Below are 24,970 nucleotides of genomic sequence, written 5' to 3'. Positions count from 1 at the left end.
AGTCAACCAGTCAGTCAGTCAGTCAGCCAGTCAACCAGTCAGCTGCATCCGACAGAATCAATGACATGAATAAAGTTCTTCATCCAGCTCATTCTGTCCAACAGTCAACAGTTCTTTTCCTTCCAGACCAGTGTCTTCTTCTAGAACCTTCCAGATCTTCAGATAGTATCAGGTTTCCATAGCAACAACCAGCTGCTTCGCTGTGTCTCCACATGTCCACCCAGGGCTGGTCTACGTTGTCTAATGATGATTGACCAGCATGGATGTGGACCATATAGCAACTTGTCAGTGAGGACTTCGTCTTTCCAGCATTCAGGAAGAGTCCAATCAGTCTTGTTTCTCACTCTACCCAGTGCAGAATGTCTTCTGCTTCACTGAGAGTGTTTTCCAGGAGGTCGATGTCATCTACAAGTTCCTGGAGGACTTCTTCAGGGAGTCTTCTACTTTAACAACACTTTAGGGTCAGACCATCGGAGGGCGGATTGCCTTCCTCAGAGCAGCATAGTCTAAACAGATGATGAAGATTAAAGGTGCTAGAGGGTCTCCTTGGAGGACTCCGGTGTCTATGGAGAAGAGATCTGTGTTGCCCTCAGGAGTCTTGACTACCGCAGAAGTGTTGACATACAGAACTTTTATTGCTTCAACAACAGGAGGAGGGATTCCATGCCAGTAGAATTTGGAACATTTTGTTTCTGTCAGTTGAGTCAAAAGCCTTCTTGAAATCAATGAAAACCAGTGTTGCTTCCTCCTTGTGGTTTAATACCTCCTCAACAACTCTTCTAGGAGCCAGGATGTGTGCAGTAGTTGAGGGAGATTGCCTAAATCCATTTTGGAGTAGCTCATCAATGACTGGTCTAGTTCTGCTGAGGCTCATCGGATTATAGATCTTTGCAGCAGCCTGGGTGAGGCTGATACCCCTGGAGTTGTCACATATAGTAAATAGGAACATGCACCACACATACCATAATATACAGACATAAAGCACAGAGATGTGAAATCTCATTAAAGGCAACAAAAACCCTTGTATTCCCAGTTTACTCAGCCTCCCACCCTCCTCCTGCCCTCTCAATCAAACGGTGCAAAAGCCACCAGTTACCTGCTGTTTGGCTCATTTTACTCTATAAAACTCCTCACCCTTTCCCTCCTCCTCACCCCTCTCCTTCCATTCTTCCTTTTCATCCATCCATCCCTCCAGCCTTTCATTTCTCCATCGTGGGGAGGCTTAGACTCGTTGGTCTCAGGCCAGGGAAACTCTTTTCTCTCCCCACAGGCAAAACAATTGTCTCCTTTCTCTCCATCACCTCTCGCCTTGCTCCTTTTCTTCTCCTCCCTCCCTCCCTCCATTCTCCTTTTTCTTTTCTTTTCCTTTCCGTGGGACTGTATGGAACGTCTATATCTTGTTCTTTCATTCACTGAATCCACTCAGACTCTCTGCCGTCTCAACTCTGCATCCAGATTTCCAATAACCCTCCTTTCTCCTCTGATTCATGCAGATTTTTATTCTGCTTCATGGCTCTTTTAACTTTCTCCACATCTTTTACTTTTCTTTTCCACCTTTTTTTTTTACTTACTTCTTATTTATTTCTTTGCCTTCCCTATCTACCCCACATCACACGTCTATTAATAGCTTCCCTTCTTGCCTCATTTCACCTTTCTTTTCTCCCTCAGGTATCCATCCTGTCCCTTCTCACCCTCGCATCACGTCCAGTTCTGTCCTCCTTAGTAGGGACAGACTGATGATCAGCTTTGTGGCCGATATTTGGCAGTTTTATTGACTGATTATTGAGAAATTAAATGCGTTACTTCAGATCTGATGCAGTCACATCACTCTTTGGTCTCACAAATGTCTGTTGAGGAGGAAAAACTGAACAAGAAACACAAACCAGGACATCAGCTGCTCTCACAGCGGCTAAGGCTACGCTAACGGCTAGTGGCTAAGTCTGGAAAGCCGTCTGTAAAATAATAAACCAAAAAAAGAGTCTGGAAAACAATAATAAATAATGCTTTAAGATATGGACCTTAGTCGGCAATAAAAGTGATTAAACTGTAAAAGATTAAGGAAATGGAGACGAATAGGAGATGTATATGCAGGAGACAAACTGATCAATCTGATTAATTAATCACTTCTGTTTCTATGTTACATATTCAGTTATAGTCAGCCTTATTAATGAAAGTCTAGTTATGAATGAAAGGTTCTCTGCTGTCACATGCTGTTAAAAGATAGCTAATGTATTAGATTTAATGTACACTATCGTAGAAAAGTTTGGGGTCATCAACTTTGTCCTGAAGGATTCAGTACTTGTCCAAAATGACTAAAACATCTCCAAACTGTCTCAAAAATGGTCTAAAACAGCTCCAGAATCATCCACATTGACTCAGAATTTGTACCAATTAACTCAAAACTTGTCTAAATTGATTAAAACTCATTCAAAATTACTCAGTTTGCCCAAAATGACAAAAACCCATCAGAACTCACTAGGAAACAGGCAAAAAAAATGTCCAATCTGACTCTAAGCTGGTCTAAAATACCTTGAAATTTCTCCTAACTGACTTGAAAATTGTCCAAAATGCTTCATAAAACACTACCGTTCAAAAGTTTGGGGTCATCCAGATAATTCCATGTTTTCCATGAAAACTCCCACTTTTATCCATGTACTAACATAACTGCACAAGGGTTTTCTAATCATCAATGAGGCTTTCAACACCATTAGCTAACACAATGTAGCATTAGAACACAGGAGTGATGGTTGCTGGAAATGTTCCTCTGTACCTCTATGGAGATATTCCATTAAAAATCAGCTGTTTCTAGCTACAATAGTCATTTACCTCATTAACAATGTCTACACTGGATTTATCATTCATTTCACATGATCTTCATTCTAAAAAAAAACTGTGTTTCTTTCAAAAATAAGGACATTTCCCAAACTTTGCAAGTGACCCCAAACTTTCAAACGGTGGTGTACATCGGTTGACCTTCGTTAATCACCAATAATTAGCCCTGTTAAACCCTTATATCTTCCACCACCTTCTACCTTCAGACCCCTCAGTGTATCTGACTCTTCCTCTCATCCTATCTGGTGCTAGCGAGGCCACAGGTTGGACGCTGATACCGGTTGGTTCATTAGTGCTTCCAGTACTGTAGCGTTGCACTCTAACCTCACTCTAAAGGCCGTCTCACCCCAGAGGCCGGCCCTCTTTGTCCTCTCGTCTCTATTTCGGCTGGTTTTTGACAGAACGGCTTCACCCCCACCTCTCTGGTTCTCTCTGTGTCTTTATTTTTAATCCACTCCCTCTTGGCATGCTGCTGCTCCGTGTCTATTGAAGCTGAACTGAATGAGTGTCAGCGGCCCGGTGGCTTTTCTTTTCTCTTTTTTTTTATTAAGATGCATTATGGAACATGCGAGGAGTTTGCGTGTTTGCAGGTGAGGATATAAAGCTCCTGCACCCATGCATGGAGCAGCGACGGTCTCTTTTAGCTCTCGGTAGCAGATTTAGACACTCAGACCGAAGAACAATGAGGCCGGTGGTTCCTTTTATAGCAGCCGTCAGGAGTGAAGCTCCACCACTGCCCCTGTCACTCCCAGGAAGTGTACGACTGTGTTTGTGTTGGTGTGGTGGAGCTGCAGAGCGCTGACGTCCTTCTGCTTTCAAATACTGCAGAAGGAGTCTATAACCAGCCCTATAACCAGTCTAAAACCAGCCCAAAACTAGTCTAGAACCTGCAGAACCTCTGATTCTGCTTCACTTTATCGTCCACATTATCACCGTTTGTCAGTTTTCTGGGGGAATATTCAGCTGTAAAACCTCAGAACTGCTGGGATGGTGAAGCAGCAGCAGGTTGTGTTCTGGTCAGGACTCGTATGTGCAGCTTTTTTGCGTTCACAGATGTGTGTGCGTTTCCATACCGCGGGTTTGTGGGAGTTTATGTTCCTGTTGTGTTGTGGCCTGGGAGCTGTGAACTCATAAGAGCTCTCCTGTCTCTACGCTTCAATAGCTCCATTATTCACAAAACTCTGTGCCAACAGCCGAGGCGGGCTCTCTCTGTGTGTGTAGTGTGTGTAGTGTGTGTGTGTGTGTGTGTGTGTGTGTGTGTGTGTGTGTGTGTGTGTGTGTGTGTGTGTGTGTGTGTGTGTGTGTGTGTGTGTAGCAAGTTGCACTAATTTCGAGCAATTTGTTTTTTCAAACGTTATCATTTTTCCATAACAAAAACTTTGATACAATTAATGTACTTCTGACAAAAGTTGTAAAATTGAAGCCAGCACTCCAGGAGAGACAACGAGGGATCAGGTGAAAGGCAGACTCCCTACCAGGTTTTTTCGTATTTATCCTCCAGTCCACGTCCTGTATACGTCATTTTTTCTAAGTCTAACCCCAGCATCACCTCTCTAACTCAGTCGATAAACTTTGGAGGATTGTTTCCCTTCCAGTTCAGCAATATCAGACGCCAGGCATGCAGTGATGCATTAGTGACTGCATTTCTGTGGAGGCAGGACACCCCAAGTTCATCCCTAACTAGACCGAAAACAGCTGTTAAAGGGTCGGGTTGTGATTGAAAGATTGAAGACCAAAAATTCTGCAAAGACGGACATGACCAAAACATCCCAAGGAGACAGACATGCACTGACATCTAGGACAGTGTGGTGTAACATCTGGGTAGAATTTGGATAGTCTGTCATTTATGGACTATTTTAAACTGGATCAAGTCTAAGACAAAGAGAGGAAGTGTGGAGTGTTGGATGGATTTTTCCCAGGTGTCTCCTTCCCAAGATGCCCAGTTTAGAGCAAGTTTTGATGGATTTATTTCGCTTTAAAGAGGGCCGGGATGATTACCGGGTTCAAGCCTCAAAACCGCCACAAAGTTGTACTCAACTGAAGAAATCCACGCAAAATCCGTGAAACCTTCTCCTCTGTTGGTGCATCAGTTTTGAGTAAATAATCTGAACCAGATGTTAGAACACCACAGAACCGACACCTGCTGACTCCTGTCACACTCACAATGGATGTCCCCTACAGAAAAGCCCAAATTAAACACATTCAAGGGGTAGAACTTCAGACTACTGTTCAGAATCCATCCATGGGCCTCCTTAAGCATCTGAGCCTCCTTATTAAAAAGCTCCATATAAAGAGAAATACTGTTACTGAACGTCTGACAGAAAAACTGTCGGAGTGTTATTAAAAAAAGCTGATTTCAATGCCAAGACACAGAGGGTAAGAGATGAAGGCCAGAGATAGACAGTGATTGCTGTGAGGGGGAGACGAAGTAAAGATTGGAAACTGAAAAAAAGAGGGAAAGCCGACTGTCTGCTTGGTTACTGAGTGCCAACTGTGAGCTGCAATATAATAAAGGAGACTGTCTTTGGTGAAAGACTTTATTGTTCTGGCTGACCGCAGAGTCCAAAGTACTGACAGAGAGGTGTGTGTCTGTGCACGCTTTTACAGCACAGCACTCGTATACATGTCGGCTTACAAACCGGTGACCTGGTTCCTGCTTTGGCTCCGTTATTGGAGACTTTACTGACACAATAACTCCAAAAACTTCTGAGATTTTCTGTTTTTTTTAAACTGTGCAGCCCGATTATAGACACCACGAGTAAACCAGGTTATAAAGAAATGAACAAATTAGGGTTTTGGGGAGAAAATCCCCCAAAATCCTAATTTGGGTCGTTTAATGTTAACTTTCCACTAGTGGATGTAAATCCACATTACTTTTTATTTTCATCCAATCAAGTTTTTGCAAATTTGGTTGAGATTTGACTGAGAAATTGGTGGAAACTTGAATATCTGTCTGAAGAGTGTTGAACTGTTGGGGTTTGGGTGGCAGACCAGTTTGAAGACCTTTAACATTCTCTAAAACGTTCCAGCACATTGCATGTTGCATTTATTTTATTGATCCAGTGTGTTTTATGTCAGTGATTTTTCTCCTTTTTGTCATTTTCAGTCTCAGTCACCATTTTTTGATGCCAACACTGTAAAAAATGGAGGCTCTACATACTATAGATGTTAAACAACTGGCATTTTTACAACTTCTACAAGAGGCTTCACTACTCTGAAAACAAGTTAACAGGTTTGGAAGGCAGATTTTGTGTAAACCAGGTTATAAAGAGATTCTTTAAATAACTTCTAATGTCATCCACTGCTGTGTAACTCAATACTGATAGGAAAATCTCATTAGAAAAGCCAACAGTGTTTGGTTTTGTGTGGCTGGACTGGTTCATCCATTCATCCGTCCACGTCACCGTCGGCTCATTAGTCACTCAGCGAGAGGAGAGATCTCATTTGGTGACAACGTCTGCCAGTGTGGAGGAAAGGAGTGAGAACGGCGCTCTGAGCTGGCAGACATAGAGACACTGTGCTGGGCTTGGCAGTGGCCGAAGCGTATCTCTATCTCACACACACCCGCTCGGTCAGTGTGTGTGTTGGTGTGTGTGTTTTGGATGCTGCTGTAATGTGAAGAGATTATAGTGTTGTTGCCATAATGGAGGCTGGCATTAACACAGCTTGGCAGGGGCATCAACCTAACGGGGACTAAATATACCTCAGATGCCAGGGCTGCTTTTTCTGTGCTGCATGGGGGCATCCCTGGCACGAGCACGTGTTTGCAAGCGCTGCACATTTTCTAAAATCCTTTTCCCCTTTTCTGTCTCTATTTTTAGGTGTCCGTGTGCGACGTTTTCTGGCCCGTCTCTGATGTGAGAGGTGAACTTGGTCGTCCTTCAGCGGAGCAGGATAAAGATCATTACTGGAGCCTTTAGAGGAAGACCGGACATGAACTAGGAGCTCTGTTAGAAATATATAAAGCGTATGTGAATAAACTGCTCAATAACACCAGCGTTGGGCATTAAAAAAGACAAACAAGTCACTGATTTCTGAACTAGAAGGAGTTTCCTGTGAGCGTTCCACGATGATGACCATGATGATGATGATGGTGGCCATGATGGTCACCTGCAGCTCTCTCTTCCTGCTGGGTTTGGCGGCTGCTCACGCCTCCTCCAGCACCGTGACCCGAACCTCCTCCTCATCTTCATCCTCCTCCTCTTCCTCCACCTCCTCCTCATCCTCCTCACCACGCATGAAGCTTTCATACAAAGGTAAGAGGAAAAGGGCTGCAGTCGAAAGCTTGTGCAAAAGTTTGGGGTCACCACTGACATTTCTAAGTGACCCCAAACTTTTAAATGGTAGTGTATTCTGCCGTTTTGGACAAATTCAAGTAACTTTGGGCATACATTTGGAGTCATTCTAAACAGGCTTTGAGTCAAAATATCCAAAAATTGCAATCTTGTCTGGTCAAATTTTACAACACATCAGATTCTACTGATGTTAGAGCCTCAGAAGTTGGTGAAATGGTCCAAATTGGCTTCAAATTTGTCCAGAATGACTCACTGTTTGTCTAAAATAATAATAATTTGTTTGAAACATCTCAAAAATGATCCAAAACAACTTAAAACCTGTCCATGTTGTCTGAAATGACTCCAGCGTGGTCCTAAAGGATTTAATACTTGTCCAAAATGACGAAAACATCTAAAATGGCTCCAAAATCATCCACAATGACTCATAATTTGTCCCAAATAACTCAAAATTTGTGTAAATTGATTAAAAACTCATCCAAATTGAAAAAAACTGATCAAAACTCACTAGAAAACAGGCAGAAAATGTCCAATCTGACACTAAACTGGTACAAAATACCTTGAAACCTCTCCAAACTGACTCAGAAATTGTCCAAAATGCTTCACAATACACTATCATTCAACAGCCTGGGGTCACCCAGACAATTCCATGTTTTTTTTGCTGCTTTTCTTTCAGAAATAAGGACATTTCTAAGTAACCCAGACTGTTTAGCGGTAGTGTATACATTCTGGTATAATGTGGAGGAGATTCGTTCAAACACATTTTCTCTGTTTGCTGTAATCTCCATCCATATCCTTTAAATACGCCTGAACAGTAGCCAGCTGCAGTTTGTGGTTTCTGTGATTCACAGCCACGCAAACACAAACAAATGCACACACGCAGTCGCACGGTTTTGTGTTTCATCTCGAGCGTTGTGTGTTAGAAGACGGCAGCCCGGTGCCCAACAAGACCACATAAACCAGGATGTGTTCCATCACTGGAAGCTGCCAACTACAGCGAACAGCTCAGCGAGGACGGGAGGCTGAAGGCCGCCTGGCCGGCTGAGATATGTGCTCTTTAATTTACACTGAAGGTAACATGCAGGAAAGACAGAAGAATATTTTAGTTTTATCTGACGCATGAAGGACAAAAAAAGCCTCTTTCAACTCAGAAATAACTTCAGATTTTATTTCGCCAGTAAATAAGCTGCGTGCCGTCGCAGCTGTCTGTTCCTAATTTAACGGTTTCTGTTGTGATTAGCTGCATGTGGCTCTGTGATAGTTTAAGTCCTGGAGGGATTGTTTTCTGTTACCTAAACAGTAAAGCTCAGTGGATGACCGTAAATCAGTTACATAAGCTGACATTCGTAGACATATTTCACTTTTTTCCTGTCAAACACTGAAAGCAACAAAAACAAGAAAAATCTGCTTTAAACAAACAGAAAAAAGTGAGAAAACGCCACGATTTTTCCATTTCCCCTGATGTCCGTTAATACGGAACACACAGCTCGTTTGTGGTTCTGTGTTTTCCATTTTAAACCAAAAATAAAATAATGAGAAAACAAAGAAGCATCATGTGTAAAATACAGCATCGATGAATTAGAGAGTTACTGACGTTTATTCTGCTTTAATTGACAATATGGAATAGATGGAATAATAGCAGTACACACAATCTAAATTAAAGCTCCATAACTAGAATAACATCACTATGTTTCACACTAACAAGATAGTTTTAGTCGTATCTGAGCCAAGTTGTTTGCAAAGAGGTTTGTTCTGCTGACAGCAAAGTTCTCACACATTTTACTTTCATTTTGAAGTCTTGTAGCTCATCGTCTCCATTGCGTCGTGGTTTTTACATTGCAAAATAAAATTGAAGAATGACACCAAAGTAGAACAAGAAAAACAGTCAGAGAGCACAGTCCTCCTCCAATGCTGCTCGGTCCTCCTCCAATGCTGCTCGGTCGTATCATTTCCGACGACTGAAACCTTAAAAAATTCGTGGCAGAAATCACGGGACCACAAACACAATGACCTTGTGCTGAGCACAGGCATGTGTTCTGCATGTGTACGTTATGTACGGATACTGGATCACGTGACCTAAATATGTGGCGGGCGGCAGGAACTGATGGGACTCTAAAACACCCCCACAATTTAATCAATTGTTCCTTGGATCATTTCTGACAGATAAGTCCTGATCAGTCCACAGCAGTGGATTTGTAGTAGGATCAGCAGGCAGCTGACGTAGTGTTGACTGGTTGTCATGGTTACAGTGATGTCGTGCTGCTATCTGGCAATGATACAGAAATCTTTAACTAATCCGTGGATCCAGACTATAAGAAGCATCACTGCCAAAATCTAATCACTTGGTCCTTGTGTCATTTCTGACCTTCCCTGGAAATTTCATCCCAATCCGTTTTTGAGTAATGTTGCTGACGGACGGACGGACGGACAGACAAACCGACGCCAATCATCACATAGCTTATTTTTACTTCTTGGCGGAGTAAAAATAAACTGGTTTTCCACTTTGCTTGACTTGATTTTCAATGGAAAAAGACTCTGAAAAAATGAAAAAGAGGTTTTCTCTCCCTGGTTGCAAACAGAAAAACAAAAATTGGATTCAACCAACCAGAAAACAAGCCGTGTTATATAATTTTGTTACATTTGATTTTCAGAGTTACTGGATTTTGGGAAAACTGAAAAATGAGTCCAGAAATATCTGCATTTCTGGTATTTGATTGGGAACTGGGTTATACTTTAGTGTTCAGACCCTGTAAAATAGATAAACATGCTATGGTTTTATATGAAAACATCTTAATGTTAACATTTAAAAATTGTTAACGCAAAAATCTGCTGACTATAAATATAGTAACACGCCAAAGAAGCAAATTTAGGTTAAATCTGTTGAAGAAATGGGTGCAGCTGGAGGACAAGTCCAGCTCAGACTAATAAAAGTTGTTTGTTGTGAGCGTTATTAGGCAGCTAGACAGGCAATTAACAAGGTCAAACTACTGAAATAAAAGGTTCTAACAGGAGATTTAATGAACTCAAAGACACCTGAATCTTTTTAAAATAGAGAAAACTGACAGCTTTTGTCAGAAGTTGACTTTAAATCCATCCATGTCATTAGTCTGAGTGTTATTGTCACCACAGTACTGGGACTGAATAAAGTCCCTGATGTAATGCAGGCGGATAATGGTGGCGTCAGAGTCTTAATTAAAGTTATAAATTCACATTAGAACAATGGCAGACTAATAAATCCATTGTAACGTCTCAGTGAGGAGGGCTTTGGTCTTGTTTTCTTGAGCTCCTCGTCTCGGCCAGGCCAGCAGTCCCTTTATTTCTTTGGGTTCTTCAGCCAAGAACACTGTTTTTTCCTCTTTGGCTTGGGGTAACTATTACAGCTTAAATTTACAAATACAAGCTGAATTTTCCTGGGCACGGTGCCCCCTGAATCAGCTCCTGCCAGTTTGGAAACAGCATGAACATTCATTTTTTCCATTGAAACCAATATAGTATCATTACTGTTATAGGATTGTGTCCTGCCTGTTCTCCAGTCACTGGCCTCAGGACACAGCTCATAAACGTTATTTAGATGCGCTGAAAAGACGTCGTAATCTTCTTTATTAAGCACATGACTCGCTGCAGTCCTGTAGCCGACTCACTGATTTGGATCTGAAGACTCTGAAGACTGGAGGTGGTTTTGGCGTCGATGCTTTGTGTCTTTCTTAGGTCATTGTTTACCTTTACTAAGATGTACTCACTGAAGAATAAGCAGAGGTCATAAAGCTAGGAATACTGTGTGGCTGTTTTTGTGTTAAACGTGACAGAGTTCGCAGCAAGAATCCACCAGCTGTGTCCAGAATCATCCACTCGGGTCCGACTCACTATCTAATGACCACTATGTAGGGAACACCTCAGCAAAGGAACATTTCTGATGCTACTTGAGCTGTTAATTATGCTGATTTACCCAAAGTCCTCAGGCAAAGTTTGCTGTAGTGGTATTTATTATTATTCCAGTACACAGTGTGAAGGTACCCCAGAACATTTACTGAGTAAAAACATTTTATACTGTCGGTCAGACAGTTGGGAGGGGGCAGGATGTAAATACTGAAAAGAATAGTGGTCAGTTTGCTTATATTTGCTGATCGATGATAAAAGGTGATAGAATCAAGCGGTCTGGCAGACAACAAAAGGTAAGGGAGTTATCAGTGATAAAGGTAATGAAATAAAGAGACACTATGGGTAGGGGTTCTGTAGCTAAAGGATGTGTTATTTTCTTCATCACTTGCTAGCTGTGGTCTTTGCTGTAGCAGCGTACAACAAACACATCAAATTCACAGTTTATTACATAGCTAAGAAACAGGAAAACTAATCTAAATAGGAGCTTATCTACATTTTAATGCCAAGTTTTCATGCTCTCCTTCATCTCCTTCATGCAGTGCGTGATGGTTCACATCGCTGGTTAGTGACCATTGGCTGGACACTACTTTTAATGGTGCACTGTAGAATTTTTACTTTGAGTGCACCTCAGAGGATGTAACATCTGTAATTTAACACAATGGCAACACCTTTTATAGTGCTCTACAACATTACTGACAGGTAAAATTAACTAAATGGATCATGTCATTAGAATGGCTGTCCAAAAATCCCCCTGCACAAAGGGGAGGTAAACCATATTTTCAGGTGGTTCTAATGCTGTGGCTGATCAGTATATGTAGGATGCAGTAAGTGATTTCGGACACAAACACTGACTTTGGTGTTAACTTGCATCAAAATGTCCAACACAGACGAACTGGCTGATCACAGTTCAACAACTGACCAGCTGTTCCTTTATTATTTATATAGTTATCAATGCAGAAACACTTTTAAACCCATGCACTCTCACACGCTTTAATCAACATGGAAGCTTCTGGAAACTAAAGATCTTCACAAAGATGAACAATTGTTGTAAAATCATTGAGACTAAGAAGTAAAACTTGGTGTTTTCAGAGCTGCAGCAGTTCCACGGTGTCCGGCGGTTCGAGCTGGAGCGTTCCTGCTGCTTCAGCGCTCTGCTGCTGGACGAGGAGAGAGGTCGACTCTTCGTAGGCGCCAAGAACTTCCTGCTGTCGCTCTCTTTGGACAACATCGCCAAGCAGGAACACAAGGTGGGCCAGAAACACCATCAACCCAAGCTGTACAACATGTGGAAGGGTTTGGTAATCAATACTAACTTTCTGCTGCTGCACATTTCAACACCTCCAGTTTGAATGGACTCTGTTTGCCAGCAGGCCTGAACTATGCTCCATCACTATCTGTGTATATTCCCATCAAAAATGTCCTGTATTACTTCAGTTTGTGTTGATTGCAGAGCAGATTAAGATGATTACTGGCAGCTGATCAAAGCTATGAAGTGGTTCCCATTTCCATCCATCATGTTAGATTTCTAAGAGTCATTTCTCGCTGCTGTTATCAAAGTCCGGCCGTTAGAGGTTTAAAAGTTCATGTGGACCAAAAAGGACTGACAGAAAGAGAAATATCCAGAAGCATGGACACATTTCTACAAACATATCCATCGGAAAAACCGTTCCACATGTGAGAGCGATCGAGTAGAAGAAAGAGAAACGCAGGATTAGTAGAGAAAGGTAGAAAATCAAAGCGCTGGACGACGATAAAACAGAGAAATCATGCAAAGAGGAACAGCTAATATTTAAAAGGCATTCTGGTAACTGAAGCCTGTTGTAGTGAAGAATAGTCAAACCCTACAGGCCTGAAAGTACATGTCTGAGTACACAAAATACCTGACAATAAACACTCTATAGCCATACAGCTCAACAGGAACATCTGTCCACAGCTGTTAGGACTAAATTACACGTTACACATGAAACCTCTGCTGGGTTTAGGTGTACGGGTGAGTTTGATTTATGAGCCGGGTGTTCAGATTCATCAGAGCTGTTTTTCCAGTGTGGTGGGATAGAGAGGTTAGACTGGAGGAGGAAGCTGATGGGAAGAGGAAGGAAGAGAGAGAAAGGAACTAAAGCATGGAGAGGTTAAAAGCTTCCGTTGGAATCCAAACTGTTGTTTTATGTGAAGTGGAAGGTTTAAACCTCTCAACTCCAAGCAGCTTCGGGGGATTTTTTTTCCTCCTGTCACATTTTTTGCTCATTTTTCAGTGAAATATAAAATCCTACACTTCTATGGAAACAGTACAACCATGAATAGAAGTAAAGAGAACTTTAAAATATCATCTGTGCAGCATGACATGGCTATAGTGCCATAAATCAGAAAAAAACTACATTTATTTATTTCCAACAATATTAATACCAAAAAAATGGAATAAACATTTTTCTTCAAGTGCCACCAAGTTTTACAAGAACTAATTGATTTCCATACTTATCTGCTCTGTGGACACACGGCCTGCAGTTCAACCGAGTAGCCTGAAAAATGATTTCATTTTTGTCCCATGATTGTTGGTTACAGCTGTTAGAACTTTAGCTGCTTTTTTGTCTCATTTTTAAGTTTTATGTCTCATTTCTGGCATTTTGTGTTTCACGTTTGTTGTTTTTTGGTCTAATTTTTGATGTTTTATGTCTTATTTTTGACATTTTAATCATTTTGTATCTTCTTTTTGTCTTTTTTGTCTCATTTTCCACATTTTGTTTCACTTTTGTCTTTTTTGTCTCTTTTCTTGATATTTTATGTATCATTTTGACATTTTATTAATTTTGTATCTTGTTTTTGTCTTTTTTCTCTCATTTTTGGCATTTTGTGTCTCATTTTTGCCATTTAGTGAAGGTCGTAAAAATGTCACATTTTGCACCAATGAAAGCAGATTTTTAAAGTTGTTTTTTTTTTTTTTTTTTTTTTTTTTTTACAGAATCTTGTTACAACAGATTTATTTTTGGCAAATTTTTTAAATAAAACAAATAATAAAGTGATGAAATATCATAATTTTAAGCTTAGATTTGTTTTGCATTTAAACCATAGATGACAAATGATGAGTTCAAAGACGGCTGGACAGTTGAACATTTGACAGTTCTTTACAGTTTTTCAGACACACTGGTGGGTTTTGGAGTTCAGAGGGTTAAATCTGTATTAGTGAAGGTCGTAAAAGTGGAACATTTCCTGGGGAAATTTATATCTGGCAGACTCTAAATAACTCTAAATGTCTGCATGGATTATATAGCATAAATATGTGATTATATATTAATAAATTCAGCCTAAACTGACAGTATAAACTGATCTTTTCCTGCCTTGTTTCAGATCTACTGGCCGGCCCCCGTTGACTGGAGGGAGGAGTGTAACTGGGCTGGAAAGGACATCACTGTAAGTCTCACCACCACTCTAAACGTTACCTGTTTCTGTCATCTTCTTCACTTTGGTTTATAAAACACACCTGAACATCTGTATTCTGTTTGTGACAAATATCTGACATATAGAGTTCTGTGCAGTAAAATATAGAACAAAAAACAACACCACCACACTTGTTATCAGCCAGAATACAAACTGCTTCTGTGACGGTGCTTTGTGCTTCATAATTGGTGTGTTTAGCCGATAAGCTTCAAACACTCGACTCCTCTGAGCTCCCAGCGGCGTTAGGAGGCCACGGGACAGAGCTGTGGAGGAGGTTTCTGTCCACTCCCACCAACACAACGCTACCTTTTAATCCACTGGAGTCATGGGAGTCGCAACGAGACACAAACACCACTTTCAAAGGAGATAACATGTAATAATAGGAGCAGCACTCCCACTGCTGGACAGCCAGGAGCTCAGATACTTCCTCACAATCTGGTTTTATAACTGTATGTGGCAGAAAGAAATCCCTGCACGAGTTTCATACGTTCAAACAGACTGCTTTAAGACAGGGGATCCAACTCATCTTAGTCTAGGTTCCACATTCAGTCCAGTCTGATCTCCAGACCAGTAAAACCAGTAAAACCACAGTATATTAACCTATAAATAACCACAACTCCTAATGGTTCCTCGGTTTTAGTGCAACAATTTTCACATTTAGGGAAATATCTTTTCACTAAAGATCATGAACATCCTGAAATTTATGAAAAATAAGTTCATTTTCATCAACATTCAGCCTCAGTTCATCATTTCCACATTACAACTTCCAGATCACAGAGTGTCGACAAAGGAACACAATATTTAGTCATCTGGAACTGAACCATAGAGGATTTACTGGAGGATCAGAACCACAAGACAAAAAAAAGACAAAAAACAAGACAAAATATTACAAAAATGAAACACAAAATGACAAACAATTTGATAAACAACGCGAAACAAAACAAAAAGAGACAAAAAATAGACAAAAAAGATACAAAGCAAACAAAAAATGGATAACAAAAAACAAGACAAAAAAGCGACAAAAAAGAAACACAAAACGACAAAAATGAGAAACAAAATGACAAAAACATCATGAGACAAACGACAAAGGTCAGACAAAAAAAACAGACAAAATATTACAAAAATGAGACACAACAAAAGAATAATAAACAATCTAGCATTTTACTTTCTGATCAAAACAACTTGTCATGGTCTAGAAATTAGTTTTTACAAACATACAATTTGAAGTTTATGTTCTGGAATTTTTCCACTTTGAGGGCCGGATTGGACCCTCTGGTGGACCGCTTTTGGCCCACGGGCCTCATGTTGGACACCCCTGGTTTAAGCTCTATGTAATAATGTCATTTTTTAAATGTCATATAAAGGAAGAGACTCACTTCTTTACTGGTTAGTCAGGATCATTTACTGGTTGTGAATCCATGTCTCTGTTTGGAACGTGTTGCTTTAATAGAGCCCAGGTCAGCAGAGATCAGGGGAACTTTATCACATAACTGATTTAAAGTGAAACTGAACTGAATAACTTCTTCAGATTTAAACCTCATTAAGGCAGGTGACCACAGGAACATCTCATGTTCAGTAATTCTGCTCATGAAATAACAGAATCCTGATTACTGAGGTTACATTCGGTTGCAGTGAGTGTTTATTTGTTTTATCAGCAGGGAGGGACCGGTCCTGACCAGCAGCAACAACAGCTGGACAAGGAACTGATAAAAAACTGAACAGAAACCAAACATGGAGGGAGGGAGTCTGATGCAATCGCAGGGTTTGATTAGATTGGGAATCGATTGTTCACAGATCTGACTGAAGCCGTGACCAGACCAGTGCAGCCACTCTCCTAGTTCCCTCCTAGTTCCCTCCTAGTTCCCCCTAGTTCCCTCCTAGTTCCCCCGTAGTTCCCTCCTAGTTCCCCCGTAGTTCCCCGCAGTTCCCAACTAGTTCCCTCCTACTTCCCCCCTTGTTCCCCCCTAGTTCCCTCCTAGTTCCCTCCTAGTTGCCCCCTAGTTCCCTTCCCTCCTAGTTCCCCCCTAGTTCCCTCGTAGTTCCCTCCTAGTTCCCTCCTAGTTCCCCCCTAGTTCCCTCGTAGTTCCCCCGGAGTTCCCCCGTAGTTCCCCCGGAGTTCCCCCGTAGTTCCCTCGTAGTTCCCCCGGAGTTCCCCCGTAGTTCCCCCGGAGTTCCCCCCTAGTTCCCTCCTAGTTCCCCCGGAGTTCCCCCCAGTTCCCTCCTAGTTCCCCCGGAGTTCCCCCCTAGTTCCCTCCTAGTTCCCCCGGAGTTCCCCCCTAGTTCCCTCCTAGTTCCCCCGGAGTTCCCTCCTAGTTCCCCTGGAGTTTCCCCCTAGTTCCCTCCTAGTTCCACCGTAGTTCCCTCCTAGTTCCCTCCTAGTTCCCCCCTAGTTCCCTCCTAGTTCCCCCGGGGTCCCCCGGTAGTTCCCCCATAGTTCCCTCATAGTTCCCCCGTAGTTCCCCCCTAGTTCCCCCGTAGTTCCCCCATAGTTCCCTCGTAGTTCCCTCGTAGTTCCCTCGTAGTTCCCTCGTAGTTCCCCCTAGTTCCCCCGTAGTTCCCTCCTAGTTCCCTCCTAGTTCCCCCCTAGTTCCCTCCTAGTTCCCCCCTAGTTCCCTCCTAGTTCCCCCCGGGGTCCCCCGGTAGTTCCCCCATAGTTCCCTCATAGTTCCCCCGTAGTTCCCCCCTAGTTCCCCCGTAGTTCCCCCATAGTTCCCTCGTAGTTCCCTCGTAGTTCCCTCGTAGTTCCCTCGTAGTTCCCCCCTAGTTCCCTCCGAGTTCCCCCGGAGTTCCCCTGTAGTTCCCTCCTAGTTCCCTCGTAGTTCCCCCCTAGTTCCCTCCTAGTTCCCCCGTAGTTCCCTCCGTTCTGTTCCTTGGCAACCGAAATGCGTTCAGAAAATAAAGACGTTCTATTTTGATCTGCATTAAGACGCTTTAGCTTCCAGGAATAAACACTGCATGCGACCATTAGGAGTCTAAGTGTGAAGATGTGAAGGTTGGACCTCTGTAGACCACCCACAGGTCCATCAGAAGCTCCACATGTTTAAGTCTAACGTCCCATCAGACCTGTCGCTGTGTGTCTACATGTATTTATACTCGTGTGTTCATTAGTTCATGTCCAGTGTTTAATGTGTGAGTCTGTGTCGGTGTGATTCCACAGCTGCAGTAGACACACAACCAGCTCCATTCATACTAAAATCCTGGCTTCAATTTCACCTGACCAGGACTCAGTCTGGAGTGTGTGTTCAGGCTTGAATGTTTGTGTTCAGGCTTGACTGTTTGTGTTCAGGCTTTAATGTGAAAGTGAGAGTAAAAGTAGGAAGAATCAGTAGGACGCAGCAGAGAAGATATGGACACAATACAAAGATTTTAGGGGATTGAAGGGACTTTTTGCTGCTTTTTTGGCTTCTAAAATGGTACTTTTCTCCTCACCCACACACTGAGATCTGACCTCACACCGTTGGCCCTAATTACACAGAAGTGTGTTCCTCTACAGCAGGGGTGTCCAACATGAGGCCCGTGGGCCAAAAGCGGTCCTCCAGAGGGTCCAATCCGGCCCTCAAAGTGTTAAAACTCAAGAGAAGACATTAACTGCAGATTGTAAATTAGTAAAACTAAAAATTTAAAATCATTGTCTGATGTTTGGCCATTTAGTTTCTTGCTTTTGTCATTTTTTGTCTCATTTGTGTCGTATTGCTATTTTTTTGTCACTGTAACTTTTTTGTCTAACTTTTTGTCTCTTTTTTGTTTTGTTTCATGACATTTGTCGCATTTTTTTGTTGGAATGAATATTTTTGCACTAAAACAAAGGAACCATTAGGAGTAGTGTTTATTTATAGGTTATTATGCTGTGGTTTTACTGGTCCGGTCCACTGGAACCTGGACTAAGATGAGTTTGACTCTCCTGGTCTATAGGATGAGGCCAGAAGCTGATTCTCCTCCACTGGATCTCCTCTCATTCCTCCCATCCTCTCTGTGGTTCTAACATTGTTTCCTGGGAACCAGAAGTCGCTGGTGTTCTTCTAAACCCCCTCATTGTTTCTCCCTTCAATAACTCTGTTCTTTTCTCCCTCGTGAGACTCTCATTAAGCCCTTCGCTGTGACAATGACCACAAATAGCTGCATCTGTTGCATAAGAGCACCAAATATTCTGACGCACGACAGGGAAGTGATTTATGATGTTCATGCTGGGAGTTGGCTTAAAGTAGCGCTCTGTTCTCATCTCTGGGCTTCAACATTTAGAAGGTTTTTAGAGGAAAACAATCACTTCCAGCCTTGAAATGCCTCAGATGTAAACGCTGCTGTATACAGAATATGAAGATCTATGAAGTCCTCTCTGCTATCTCTGCTTCTGTTCTAATCAGTGTCTTGGGGCTCGGAGTTTAACGCATCAATTTCGATTAATTAATTACAACGAAAATAACACGTTAAAAATAATAACGCAATTAATTGCACCCTCCTCAGTTCCCTAATTTCTGGCACACCGGTAACTCTGATGAACACTCCAGCCCAGTAGGTGGCGGTAATGAACCTAAAGTCTGTTTGTAGCCATGAAGAAGAAGCACAGGAAGTACTGAGTGAAGTCAGGCACTGGTGAACAGTGAAGGAAGATGAGATTGAGCTTGTTGGACAGAAAGTTTTCTTTTAAAAATCTTCCTGATGGCAGCTTGGATAAAAGCCTGGTTGTGTGCAAATTGTACAACAAAGAGTTTTCTGATCACTGCGTCACTTCAAGCCGACGGTATCACCTCAATGTAAAACATGTTGCTGTTAGCACCAGAGCTAACGTTAGCTACAAGTCATGCTAACGGCTAACGGTGTAGCCATCCCATAATAGACCACTTTTCTAGACAGTGCTTGAGTTTACAGAAAGTCTTAAAATGTTGAATAAAATCGCTATAAAAGCACTTAGATTTGCAGTAATCTGTGAATGTAGCAGACAGATGAAAAATGCAGATAAATAGAAATTAAACATTTTTGTGGTTTAAGTTTTTACTCCGTCGAGGCTCTGCCTCCTTGGAGGAGGAATAACTTAAACAACAAAAATATCTCTTTTAATAACTTCATTATAAACTTTTTGTTTATAAAAAATTACATAAATAAAAATTTATATTACTAAAAAAAGAACCATCAAAATGACACCATTTATCATAAACAGAATGAATCTGTGGATTTTCAACTTCTGAAGGTCCTTGAACTACTTATGCTGATTTTATGTTCCATACAGTGGAAAAAGCAACTAAATCATCAAAGCAACTTTTTTCTACATGTCAAGTTTTTAGATTTTATAAATTTTAGATTGTAAACACATATGTCTATTCATCGATTCAGTCAACCAACATTTATTTGAAATGAAAAACTTTTGCTTATTGTGTCAAATATTGCTATTTTGACAAAATGCGTTTAATTACAAAGAATCTAATTAATTAGATTAATTGTTTTAATCGCATCCCACCACTAATATCAACATCTCAACCATTACCCTGGAGGCAGGCATCCAGAAAAAGACCAGTAATAAACAAATCATTAGCACAGGAAAGCCACCTAACGTGCACACACACACACACACACACACACACACACACACACACACACACACACACACACACACACACACTAAGACAAACACAGACACATGCACATAAACACGTCCAGACAGCAGTAAACAGTGGACGGTAGAGGCAGATACTGGAGGCATGTTAAAGCAGCAGCAGTGATGGATGGAGTGTTTATTCTGTGATTTTAGCTCCACTTCATCACTTTGTCTCCCAGCATCATCAACACATCATCAGCTGGAGATTATTATTATAAATCAGTTCCTTTATTTCACTGGAATCACAGCACATCCTTCTAAACCACCTCTGATGCTTCACTAAGCACTGAATGACGCACAAAACTGTAAATCACGTCTGATATTTAAGAGTTTCTGTGTTAGAAAATGAGTTATGAAACCAGAAGTTCATTTATTAAAGTCCATGCTGAACAGAAAGGGAAGGAGTTAGAATGTGTGAACGTCTGAAACCATCTTTCAAATGAAAACCAAAACATTTATGATTTATCGAAATGAGAAGGGTGTCTTAAAACTGATCTTCATGTAATCTGCAGTAAAGTTCATGTATTCAACAAGAAACACGTTTACATCATATTTTCTATGTTTCTTGATGGATTGAAAGGTCGTTGCTCATTCTGCAGAGGATTGATGACTAAATAGTTCCATCTTAACCCTGGTGTCGTCCTGAGGGTCAAAATTGACCCATTTTAAAGTTTGAAAACGAGGAAAAAAATATATTTTCATAGTGAAACTTCTGATGTCCACATTTTCAACATTTTTTGGGGAAATCTTTGAACAATTTTTGGTGGAAAAAAAGAAACGTTAAAAATGTTTCTTAAGAACATTCACAAAGAAAATCAACCAAAATCCAGCAAATTTCACTAGATTTTGGTTTATTTTTATGTGAATGTTCTTAAAGAAAATATTAGACATTTTACTGGTATATATGGAATCACTTTAGATATTTTTAGGATTTTTTTGGAAGATTTTTACTAATTTTTTGAAAATATTTACAAGAATTTTCTTGACAAATTTGAGGGTTTTTTTTTTTAATTAAACTTTTAAGGGGAACTTTTAAGGAATTATTGGAATTTTCTTCCTCAAGGTTTTGCAAATTTTCAAAAATGTTTGGAATTTTTTTTGCTGAATTTTTGGATTTTTTTTCAGACAAGGAAACAATATTTTGCAGTGCCTGTAAATGAGGACAACAGGAGGGTTAAACTGTTCATTCTGGAGGTAGAAGGCCTGTTCTGTGTTATTTAGGTGAAGGAAGGAATTAAAGGAAGCAACTCAGTGGTCAACAGATATCTAACCAAGACAGAAGGTGCTTCTGGAATCCACAAACCAAATTAGTTCCAATCTTTTCACCTATAAACGGTCCTGAAACAGTCAGGAAACAAATGGAGCTACAGTTGGTAGAAGGTCAGAGAGCAGAAATGGATCCATTCCAGGAGGAATCTGTCAGACTAACATCGCCACTGCTGCATTGTACTGTTCAGCCGAGGCGATCAAAGGCATTCCTGGGTTCTGGAATGTGTTGTTCCAACGGATATCTACTGCTCACCGTCATTCCAGTCCGGCCAAACCCTCTCAGACATTAACTTTATTAAACCGTCCTGGATCGTTGGGCTCTCAGACGCAGCGAGAACTAAAGAAAAACTCTCCAAACTATCAATCTGATGCAGTAAAAATGTGAAAACATGGACTGAAAAATAAGAGTTGTCAGATGAAAGGGAGGAAAGTAAAAGCTTTTTAAGGACTATAAGAAATAATTTGAACCTGGCTAACTCTTATTTAGAATTACTAAAACATTAACCCTCGTGTCGTCCTGTGGGTCAAAACTTACCTGTTTTAAAGTTTGAAAATGTGGAAAAAAATATTTTCACAGTGAAACTTTCAATGTTCACATTTTCAACATTTTTGGGAAACATTTGAACATTTTTGGTGGAAAAAAAGAAATGTTAAAAATGTTTAACATTCACAACAACAAAAAAAATCAACCAAAATCCAGCAAATTTTGCTGGATTTTGGTTGATTTTTTTGCGAATGTTTTTAAAGAAAATATTAGAAGTTTTACTGATATATATGGAATCACTTTAGATATTTTTAGGATTGTTTTGGAAGATTTTTACTCATTTTTTTAAAATATTTACTAGAATTTTCTTGTCAAATTTAATTTATTTTTTTTAATAAAACTTTTAAGGGAAACTTTTAAGGAATTATTGGAATTTTCTTCCTGAAGGTTTTACAAATTTTCAGAAATTTGTGGAATTTTTTTGCTGGATTTTTTTAGATTTTTTTCAGACAAGGAAACAATATTTTTGGTGCCCATAAATGAGGACAACAGGAAGGTTAGGGAAACTGTAGTTTTAATTTTCACTCAGCTTTCATTCCAGAATACAGAAAACAGAACCACTAAAAGGTCTGAAGGGACAGAACAGATAACTGCAGTAACAAACGGTGGACGGGGTTAATCATCTCCAGAATTAAAAGGAAAAGGGAGGAAAAAGACGTCCGCAGCAGAACAATACAGCTTTATAAGAGATGATGCAGGGAGGTCATCGTTTCTACTCATTAGTCAGCAGCAGGTCAGAGATCAACCAGTGAACCTTTAACACCCAACAGCCTCCACATTCAGAGGAAACACTACGCCGGCATGATTCTCCTCCCTCCTTTTAAGCATCTTTTGCCTCCTCCTCTCTTTTACTTTGTCACCTTTCTCTGCCCTCTCACATAAACACGATCAACCCAGAACACAATGGAGGTTTGGATTCTCATTCTGAAGCAGGACCTCCTCCATTTGATTACCATCCAACCTTTAGACCAGGGGTGTCCAACATGAGGCCCGTGGGCCAAAAGCGGTCCTCCAGAGGGTTCAATCCGGCCCTCAAAGTGTAAAAATTCCAGAGAAGACATTAACTGCAGATTGGAAATTAGTAAAACTATAAATTTAAAATCATTTCTAGACCATGACAAGTTGTTTGGATCAGAAAGTAAAATACTAGATTGTTCGTTTGCCATTTTGTGTTTTGCTTTTTTTATTGTTTTGTGTAGCATTTTTGTTGTTTTGTGATTTTTTTTTGTCTCACTTGTGTTTATTTTTTGTTGTTTCATTTCTCCCTTTTGTCATTTGTCTAATTTGTGTCATTTATGAAATTTGTGTCTCGTTTTTGTCGTGTTAATTTTTTGTCCCTTTCTAACTTTGTCTAATTTTTTTTGTCTCTTTTGTGTTGTTTGTCTAATTTTTTTTTAATTTGTGTCTCACTTTTGTAATATTTTGTCTTGTTTATGTTTTTGACTTGTCATTTGTCTCACGTTTTTGTTTTGTTTCTGGTTTTTGTCATTTTGTGTTTCATTTTTTTCTCGTTTGTTTTTTTTGTCTTATTTTTGTCACTATGTGTTTTGCTTTATTCGTTGCTTTGTATCTCATTTGTGTCGTTTTGTGTTATGTCTTCATCTTGCTTGTCTACTTTTTTGTCGTTTTTGTCAAATTTTTGAAGCCTGTCTCGTTTGTAATATTTTGTCTTGGTTTTGTCTTTTTTGTATGGCTTTTGTCATTCTGTGTTTCGTTTGTGCCTCTTTTGTCGTTTTGTATAATTCTTTATCATTTTTGTCATTTGTCCATTTTTTTGGTGCTTTCTAACTTTTCTCATTTTTGTAATATTTTGTCTTGTTTTTGTTTTCTTTTGTCTGACTTTTGTGGTTTTGATCCACCAGTAAATCCTCTCTGGTTCAGTTCCAGATGATTAAATTTTTTGTTCCTCTGTAGATAACCTCTGATCTTGAAGTTCAAATTATGGCATGTAAATGATAAATTGAGGCATAATACTATTGAAATTTGACTTGTTTTTCTTCAGAAAATTTAGGTTGTTCATGATGTTTTTTAAAGAAGATAGTTTATTAAATGAACATTTTCAGAACGTACTTTTTTTGCACAAAAGGACAAAGTTGGAGTTGTGGTTATTTATAGGTTGTTAGCTGTGGTTTTACTGGTGCCTAATTGAGATCAGATTGGACTTAACGTGGCCCCTGGACTAAAATGAGTTTGACACTGCTGCTCTAGGGCCAGCTGGATGGAACAAAAATCACCAGATGTTGTTGGTTTGGTGAAACCAATTTATTGTCCTGTGGCAAATTAACACAAAAGAACAGAGATAATACAAAGAAAACAGGGCTGGTGGATGTCGCTAAATCAAAGAACCAAATAAAACCAAATGAAGGCTAACGGAGTTCACAAACTAGCTAAAGAAATACAAAACTGAACTCCTTAGCCAAACTTAAACCCACTAGCAACACTCACCACCAGTAACAGACACTAATAAACTAGTGAACAGAACTAACAAAACTAAACAGCTGCCTCAGAACACACATTTAACACACAACATGCAACGACTGAAGCTCTGAATAACTTCTTCCTGAAGTTATCAGACTGCTAACAGTCTCCACTAAGACTGGAGGCTCCTCACTGAATTATCAGCCACCAACAGAAGCTCTAAATGTCCGTAATCACCCCTCAATGGATCCAGAACCTACAGACCAAACCAGAATACAAACAAAGAGGCACCAGGATGAACTGGTTCCAGCAAACCAGCCAACCAGGCTGAGACTTCTGGGTGCAGATTTAAACTGGTGTGTGGTGACTGCTGGGGTCTTCTGGGAGGAGGAGTTGTGTTGGTGGACCAATCAGATGGGTCTGGAGGTGTGGAGGACCAGGGCTGGGAGGAGGTCTGGAGCTCCAGGATAATCACTCCTCATGAGTTCCAGGTGGGATCTGGAGCTCAGTCTTCATCCAGGTGGAATCGATCAGAACAACAGATAACAGAATGAAACCGTTCTGTTTTATGAGGCTAACCTGCATGATTAAGGTTCATTTTTCGCAAAGTTTTACATGGTGGTTTTGACGAAATCCTTGATTTTAAGCTTAGATCTGGTTAAAGGTTTGGTTGTAATGACTCTTTACAAATGAGTAGTTCAAGGACAGTTGGAA

The 24,970-nt window shown here is 40.5% G+C and overlaps 1 protein-coding gene across 3 annotated transcripts in view; it reads left to right on the top strand.

The window, feature by feature from the left end:
* Window positions 1-24,970, top strand: part of sema3b (sema domain, immunoglobulin domain (Ig), short basic domain, secreted, (semaphorin) 3B) — a 125,097-nt gene that overhangs the window by 75,335 nt on the left and 24,792 nt on the right. For all 3 annotated transcript variants that reach the window (XM_055012798.1, XM_055012799.1, XM_023285483.3), the window contains 3 exons: window positions 6,654-7,088; window positions 12,093-12,250; window positions 14,346-14,408. In XM_055012798.1, the coding sequence (XP_054868773.1) occupies window positions 6,902-7,088; window positions 12,093-12,250; window positions 14,346-14,408 (408 nt within the window). In that variant the 5' untranslated portion in view covers window positions 6,654-6,901. The remainder of the gene's footprint in view (window positions 1-6,653; window positions 7,089-12,092; window positions 12,251-14,345; window positions 14,409-24,970) is intronic.

The sequence above is a fragment of the Amphiprion ocellaris genome, chromosome 8 (assembly GCF_022539595.1).
Source record: "Amphiprion ocellaris isolate individual 3 ecotype Okinawa chromosome 8, ASM2253959v1, whole genome shotgun sequence".
In the NCBI taxonomy this organism is placed as follows: domain Eukaryota; kingdom Metazoa; phylum Chordata; class Actinopteri; family Pomacentridae; genus Amphiprion; species Amphiprion ocellaris.
This window is presented reverse-complemented; position numbering and strand designations above follow the sequence as displayed.